Source organism: Plectropomus leopardus, chromosome 23 (assembly GCF_026936395.1).
Source record: "Plectropomus leopardus strain MGB_pleo_1.0 chromosome 23, ASM2693639v1, whole genome shotgun sequence".
NCBI lineage: Eukaryota > Metazoa > Chordata > Actinopteri > Perciformes > Serranidae > Plectropomus > Plectropomus leopardus.
This window is the reverse complement of record NC_142198.1, coordinates 12,418,220-12,426,815: the sequence shown is the minus strand read 5'-3', so window position 1 is coordinate 12,426,815 and position 8,596 is coordinate 12,418,220. Positions and strand designations below refer to the sequence as shown.

The 8,596-nt window shown below is 37.1% G+C and overlaps 1 protein-coding gene across 1 annotated transcript; it reads right to left on the bottom strand.

Annotated features, from left to right (window-relative positions):
* Window positions 1-272: 272 nt before the first annotated feature.
* caap1 (caspase activity and apoptosis inhibitor 1) lies at window positions 273-8,432 on the bottom strand. The gene is made up of 6 exons (XM_088073306.1): window positions 8,207-8,432; window positions 6,299-6,490; window positions 5,293-5,377; window positions 4,362-4,419; window positions 4,181-4,248; window positions 273-4,055 (listed from the first exon to the last, which is right to left on the bottom strand). The coding sequence occupies exons 1-6, from the start codon at window positions 8,309-8,311 to the stop codon at window positions 3,559-3,561; spliced, it is 1,005 nt and encodes a 334-aa protein (XP_087929432.1). The 5' UTR covers window positions 8,312-8,432; the 3' UTR covers window positions 273-3,558.
* Window positions 8,433-8,596: the final 164 nt, after the last annotated feature.

The following is an 8,596-nucleotide window of genomic DNA, read 5'->3' as shown; positions in this document are numbered from 1 at the left end:
ATTAATGTCAACGCAACAGCAATTAGCACTATTAGAGAATTGGACATTTAATCAAAACAAACTGCATCTGACATTAAACATCTCTTCTACTTTGTTCAGGAAAACACTGTCTAAAACTTGAAGAAAATGAAATGTGTCTGATGAGTCACTGCTTGGGGAAATCAATTCATTTACTCATACAGAGGTGCTAAGTTATTTATTGCCTGTCAGCATGAGCTGTTAGTTCAATTTAATTTCTCGCTGCAGAAAGAACAGAGACGCTACAGAGGAAATTTGGAGAGCATTTTTTTGTTTATGCAAAAAAGTGACAACATTTTTCATACCTTTTTGTCCCTGTGGGTTTTTCTGTGGTGCTAAAGTAACATCTAGAGTTTTATATTGGACTGACAGGTCCTCTCTTTCACAAACATTCTTGTGCTTCGAGTGCTACTTTTACAATCCCCAGTGGCTACTAAGGAACAAAACAAACTGTAAGCACCAACATTAGGAGAAATGTGCCCCAAATCCAAAAGTACTGCAAAAACTAAAGCATATGAGTGAAAGCACAACACATTAATGAAAATGTGCTCTAAATATTAATAAAAATAACACTGGAAATAAAAGAAAACAACAGAAATGTGCACCAAAACAAACATTAGGGAGGAAAGTGGTAGGCCCATTTTTGCCTTAGCAAGAGTGAATACACTTAAGTGTTTGTACCTAGGCTCAAGGCTGTAATGCTTTCAACATACAAGAAACTAAATTGTTGTGTTAATAACAATGAGAAAGACAGCTCTGTTTTTTTAAATCCTTCCACTCTTTTGACCAAAAGAAATTCAGTGTGGCATCATGTTGTAACATCTTATACTCAGATTGTCAGATAATGTAGGGGTGAGCCCAACATACTGGGTAGCAACATCCAGCAGCTTCTGCTGTCATCTTTTAGCATCCAGATGTACTTTCCTCACCCTCAGCTGCACTTAAACAGCAGTGTTTAGAGCGAACATCAACGTGCCAGGAAACTACAGCCAGCATGTAATTCTAAATGTCAATGTTTGTATGTGAGAGCTATCATTTAGCATGTATGCCAAGCACATCATTACTTGCCTATAAAGTAGGACTGAAGTACAGTTAAGCTATATTACAGTTAGCATGTAGCCTATGCTTATTTGAAATATTAATATCAAGGTGCCAGGATATTTCAGTTAGTGTGTAATTCTAAATGTTATTGTTTGTGAATGTTGTAATTTAACATGTTAGCATGTCAAGCACACATAATTACACTGCAGGATTGAAGTATAAAATCATAAAATAAAATCAAAGTGCCAAGATACTATGTAGTTTTAAATGTTAATGTTTGCATATATGTGATATCATTTAGCTTGCTTGCATGTCAATTCACTTGTTATTGGTAATGTTAGATGAAAAGTAGAAGTGTCAAATTATTTGTGGTCTGAGAACAAATTTTAAAGGCAATCCACTGAGTTATAGTTCCATGTTTACATTTTGAAAGAGATGTCTGTAAATCAGCGTCGCAAGCCCCGCAAAACAACTCGTTCTTGAAATGTAATTTCTTTCATTTCTCAAGTCTAAAGGAGCCACAAAATTAAAGCATTACATTCCCGACTCAAGTTAGTGAAGGGCTACGCTGGAAATTTGCCACTCAGCTTCATCTTCAGTGCGCTTGCTCTTTGGGCCCAACTATGCAAAAGATCTGGGCAATTGTATATGCAGAAAGTTAAACTTATTTGGCCTTATAAACCACTAATTAACTTTTATACTTTATCCATAAGGGCACTACAACAATTACTCTGTTTTAAGTACCCAAATGAAATGGAAATAAATAAATAACTATATAACTATATATATATATATATATATATATATATATATATATATATATATATATATATATATATATATATATATATATATACACACACACACATGGTTAATGTACAATGACTTCTGTCTTTTAAATTCAAAACCTAAAATCTCTTCAGGTTTTGAGCAATTGTCACACAGTAAAAGTTAAACATAGTTGAGAGGATAATTCACCCTAAAAGTTTTGAGGACTACTGCCGAACGAGCATCGTGAACCAGCGACTTGTTCACAACACTGAGGAAAATGACAGGTGCGGCTATTAAACAGTTGAACCAATGAGCACAGAAACTTTTTGCAAAACCTTGTTTTTGACTTTCATAATAGCAGCAATCATGGAAGCGTCACACCTCAATATTTTAACATGGATCAGAAGGTTCATTTGACATCAAAAAGTACTCTCTCAACAAAAACAGCATCATCTCACCTCCATCAATCCATTTTTCAGCCTACTCATTTTGATGTCTGCTTTAAAAGCCATTTATCTGCTCAAACCAAATCATAATTGGCATTCTAATAGCACTAAAATGACACAGATAAATACTCACCAATCATACCACTATGAGCACTTTAGAATCGTTGTATCTCTTTTTCACTAAAGTGGACGTTTTCCTCTTCAAATCATCAATGAGTACAAAGATACCTGCACATGCATGCATAGAGAAAGTCGCATTTAACGCTCCCCACCCTCGTTCCTCCCATGAAATAACCCTTTTAAATGCAAATACCCAGGAGGCAACTGGCTTCTTATCATACATTTCATTGTCTCCTTTGGGGTAGTGAGGTTGAGAGCTGTTTTGCTCTGCATCTGCATGTAATTGCACACATACAGGAACAAAGCAGCTTCAGAATAAATTACAGCAAAAACACTACATTAGGGGAGAGGATGCTATTAATTCCAGCTGCTACATAGACATCCAGAAAGACAAAATTTTAAAGTTACTCCGGAGGATAGAAGTGGCAGGTTCTTTAACTTGATGTATGTGTTGAGGACAACCGGTCTAATTATCTTTGATTTATTTCACTTTTGGGTTTCTCTGTATTTTGTCTGTAATGCCATGGGAGCAATTTTTTGTTGTTGTTGTCTTTGCCTAACCTGTTGTTAGACATTAACCTTGACATTCAGACAATGCAAATATGAGAGATGGCAGTGCACACTTCAGCCTGTCAAGTCAAACAGGTGTTCAGTGAAGAAATATCACAGGTGTGTCAACTATAAATGACAACACAACACTGCTGCCACATTTTTTGGCTGGCAAAGCTCAGCCTATACACAACAAAACATGTAATATTCTCTCGTCCTCTAAAAATTGACAGATCTTTACCCCAATTGTATAACTTCACATTATTACGAAGAAACATGACTTCTATGCTAATTTGACTGTAATGTGATTGGATAAATCATCTCTTGCACACATCTGCACATATTGGACATTACCATGAGAGTACTACAGCAGGTTAACACTGCCATCTAGTGACCAAAGACATAAATACATTTGGAGATACTATTGTGTGAATCATAGCAGATGTTCATTCAGTAAGCGTAGGACAGGCTGTGATGTGTTTAACTTTCTCTGCAACATCATTCCAATATGGAGCACTAAAATAACACGGTTTGAATGGTGCACACTCAATAATCTGAGTATTCAAGTCCTATGTTGTCAACTGTCTTATTGAACCAACAACAATAAAACATGTTAAACATTTTTTGGTACGAGATGTTTTTTCCCATCACTTGCTTTCATCAGAGCCTTTATGGCCCTCGCCCTCATTTCCAACTCCAAAAGCTCTAATTGCTGAATTGACGGCCGACATGCTGCCGGTGCACGACTCGAAACAGACACTCCTTGAACAGGTAAACTAACATCTGTGGACTGTGGAGGTGCACTCTGTTCTTTAACTTCCTCTTTGCTCGAAGAGGATGAAAACGCTAAAATCTCGCTGACGCTTTTGTCTATGTCACTTTGAATGTCTTTCTTTCCAGCTTCCCCTGGCTGAGTGCCCGTGGGAGGTTCAGGATTTGCTGGGTCAGGGTTTACAACTGGGTCAGAGCCTTCTCTGCTGCTGTCCACTACTTTCACTGCCCCCTCCATGGGTTTAACAGTCTGCTCCTCTTTGGGTCCCTCTATGTCACTATCGTAAGTGTCTGCATTTATGCTCAGGACGTCGCTCTCCTCGCCTGAGCCGCCACCCTCTGTAAAGAAAATCACACCAAGATTTTAAATGTAAAATGGTCCCTTTTTAAAAGCTTTTTTTGTCTTTGAAGTCTTTGATTGAGTGCCTGAGGGATGTTCTTTCAGTGCATTACATATTAATTACCTTGCTTAGGGTCCTCAGTTTTTGCAGTTTCTTTGAGGCAAGATGTAGAGTCCACATTATTGTCTTGCCTTGATGGAAAAATATTGAAATAAACACATAAAAGTAAAAGAAAAGCATAAGAAAATGTCCTACTTTCATTTTGTAAATGTGCCCTGGATAAGTTATCATACTGTTCACTCACTGGCTTTCTGAAGTCTCTTCTGTGTTTTTGTTGCCATTTCCAGATGTCAGCTCTTCCCCTAGAAACAAGCAACAGTTTTCAGTGAATGAAAATACAAATATTTGCAACACGAGATTGTTTTAAAGTGAGAGTTCACCCCAAAATCAGATTTTTTTTTCCCCTCACCTCATATAGTGCTATTTATCAGTACAGATCGTTTTGGTTGCTGAGTTGCTGAGTTTTGAAGAGATCAGCCATACAAATGACTGCCTTCTCCCCAATATAATGAAGCTAGATAGCACTCGGCTTGTGCTGCTAAAAACTCAGCAGTGAAATCATGACCCGGTTACTCAAGATAATTCACAGAATTTGGTGTGAGCAGTTTTATGTCTGAACTTTTTTCTTCTACTGAACGACACCTGCCATTAGTATCATTGGCAGAAGGAAACATGCATCTACTCATGGACGAGAGACTCGTGCTTGTGACAGAGCAGGACGTAAACATTAATGACATCCTCCTCAGCTGAGCTGTGATGTTAGCCAGCTCCGAGGTTCTAAATGAGCTAGCAACAGATGCACACTTCTCTGGTGATACATTTGCAAGGTGTAGTTCAACATGAAACTGCTCACAGGTCTGTGGATTATCTTGAGTAACCGGGTCATGATTTCTGGAAAGAGACATTGCTGTTTATGTATTTCTTTTGGAGCTCAGTGCACCACAAACGGAGGACCCTCTAGTTCCACTACATTGGAGAGAAGACAGACATCTCTACAGGCGATATCTCCAACACTTGGCAACGCACACCATAACTACCTAGATAAATAAATAGCTCAACAGGTAAGAGGAAAAATATGTACTTCTGATGTGGGGGATTAACATTCCCTTCAGGATTGTACTATTTCAGAAAATATTTGGATATAAAAAACTGCCCAAACTGGCCTCATGTCTTACCTGCCAAGATTTGTAAAAGATTTTTCTCAGAGATCACCTCCAGTTGCTCCCAGCACATCTTTTTGATTTCCTCTAAACTACAGTCCTGTGAATGACAATGTGTTAAATAGTATCTATGATAATGGGTGGCTTTCATAGCCTCCCAAGCTAACAAGCACAAGCCTATTGCCTTAACTCAATATTATATATCAATTATAACTTTTGCAGCAAAAACTTCATACACTTTCTTGAGTTAGCAAAAACATAGGTACGTTTTAACTTTATTTTCTATTTTAGTCTACAGCTCCATAGCCAATTTATAGCTATAGATTAAAATACTACCAGAAACTAACAACACAAAAAGTAAAATAACTAACAGCAACAATTCCCTATCTAACTTAAAGTGACCTTCTAAGTGATCTACAAAATTAAAATGTGGATAAGGTGACTTTCAAAGGGTTGCAGTGAAATGAAATATGATTAATTATATGCAACATAATAAAATATATATCACTGAAAAGATGGAACAAACCTTTTCATGCAATGATCATTATTGCTCAAAGTGTCGTTGCTTATTCAGCAAAAGCTGGTGCTGTTGGAATGTAACCAACAGTTGAAATGGTGGTATATGCTGGAAGACGACACTTGCCAAAGCAGAAAATGTGGTCCTTAAAACCACATATTAATGGCAGTAAAAAATGCACCGTCACGGCAAAGGACATTTGTTTGAGTCAGTGGTGGATGGACGTCTTGAAGACAACATTTAAGGAAATGAAACACATCATTGCGATTGTTGAGAAATTAGGCAAATTTCTCAGCTGTTTAAGCCTCTGTTCTTTGGTACCCAAATGCCCTTTGACCCACAAATGCCACTTTATTAATGAAAGACACATATTGTCTTCATCAACGAAAAACATATGGGTTATAAATTTTAAAACATGTATGACATTTACCTTCAGCCTGTCCTATTGCAAAAAAAGATAATGAGTTACCACATGACATGTTGTTTACATGATCATACAATCACCTTGAGCTCATCGGGCAGCATTTTCCGTAGCTTTTTCTCCCCCAGCACACGGAGACATTGGTCCAGCATCTCCCGCCTGTCAGCGACATAAGCAGTGATGGGTTGGAACGGCTGGCCGAGGTCAAGCCCTCCCTCCTCAATGTCACTACCAATCCTGTCCAGCTCTGCGTCAGCGAGGTCATCCTTTGAGTCCTGATTTAAGAAACCAATAAGTTAACGAGACACAGTTATTCTGTTATTCAAACAGGCTTCAAAAAGTCTCAAAAAACTTAAACTGTTATCTAGCAGACAGGTTTGTTATCAACTGCTTAAAACATTTATGCAGAAAATACCACTGCAACCTGCTGCTGACTAGTAGGTTCATCTATTTAAAATTAATGCAATAAAACAACAGCCATCTTATGAATCATTTCATGAATGTTACAATGCTCAATTTTTGTAGCAAATCACTTTAGCAAGATGTTGATACAACTTTATGGCCATGCAGACCTAACAGTTTGTGATGTTGGTAAACAGTAATGCCTTTTTACGACATGTCAAGGTTTTGAATCAGTTTACCTACTTGAGTTTCACAATTTAATAAATATATAAATCTTTTCTCTTTCACTTAACTGGGATGTGAAATTCTAAATTTTGATGCGGAACAAAATCATAATTTTTACTTTCATTTAAGGCACTGTGGTACAATAATTCAAACAGACAATTAACTGTAATTCACTGTTTCCATTAATATACAGTTTTATTATGTTTATCAAATATTCTATAGATCACTCTCAAATAAAAATTTAATGCAGAACCCCTGGTTTATAAGACAACTGATTAATTTCTCTGCCCTGTTTTGCATATCTCAAAAATCTTTGACAACAGGCTGCCACGACTAAAAGTATGAGAATATCAGTGGTGTGATGTGACAAAGTAATGATCATTTACTGTAGCCCTTAATTTTTTCCTATATAAAAGCTATACTTCTGCTCATACAAGGAAAACTGAATTTTGTTTTCTGAATACTCGGAGTTGTAAAAATGACTTCGTTTTTCTTCCTTAATTCTTTTTTTTTTTAAATTCTGACTGCTTAACTTTTCATTCCTGGCGTTTACTGGTGATTTTACTTTCAATTCTTGAGTAGGCTACATTTAATATCCTAAAATTAAATTTGTTACTTCTACACAGTAAAATTCAAAACTGAGCATTGTAACATTCATGAAATGATTCATAAGATGGCTGTTGTTTTATTGCATTAATTTTAAATAGATGAACCTACTAGTCAGCAGCAGGTTGCAGTGGTATTATCTGCATAAATGTTTTAAGCAGTTGATAACAAGACTTAAATCACAATACAGTCACAATATGGGACTAACTTCTACAAACGTTATTTTCTGTTAAGATATCTGCACTGAAACTCAAGTATGACTTCCGGGTACTTCATCCACCGCTTTACAAAACTCTACATTAAATTTAACAACTTTTAGAAAAACGTAGGCTAACAAAACATTAAGCTAGCGAGCGTTTTTTTTCCTGCACCGACAGTATCAGAACCAGGTGAACGGTTAGGAAAACCCACGTTATTTTTGAGGATAAGTTAGTCACAAAACAACTCGGCTATTGTACATACGTACATGTTTTAATGTGGCAAATTATGGAAAACACGCAGCTGTAATGTTGCACTGAAACATTATGATGTCAACGCGACAAACTTTTAAGACTTTCACTGCTAGTGTTGAGGCTTATACGGGGTTTATTGACAGAAATGTACCACCACAGCCTGCCTTAACTTTAGTATAAGTTTCAAACCTCGTTGTTTCGGTTAACAACTTGACGTAGACGCTTTAATTCTGTATCCTCCGAGTCAACATTACCACAGCTGTAACGTCTAAACATACTAGCATGACACTAGCTTGAATAGCTTACCTCTACGATGTTTTCCGCGCTTCTGCGTTTGCTGCTGTCATGTCGTTCTTCGGACTGCGAGTGTTTCCGTTTCTTTTCAGTGGTACTCGATTTCTTTTTTAACATTTTTGCGGTTAATCCACCGGCGCTTCTGCAGAACACTGTTTACTCGCGAGCTGGTTTGCTTGAATTGAATGTCGCGGGGAAAGTGTGTCACTCGCGCGCGACGACTTCTTCTTCAGGATGAGGCAGTCGTGTTGTTCTTGGTTACCGCCACCTACTGGTCTGGGGTGGCGTTGCTCTTTTTGTTTTCTAAATTTAGAAAGGAAAACAGAAAGAAAAAAAAGCAAAATTCTTACTTGCATTACTTATTTCTTGTCAGTTAATGTAATCAATAAACATTACATCATT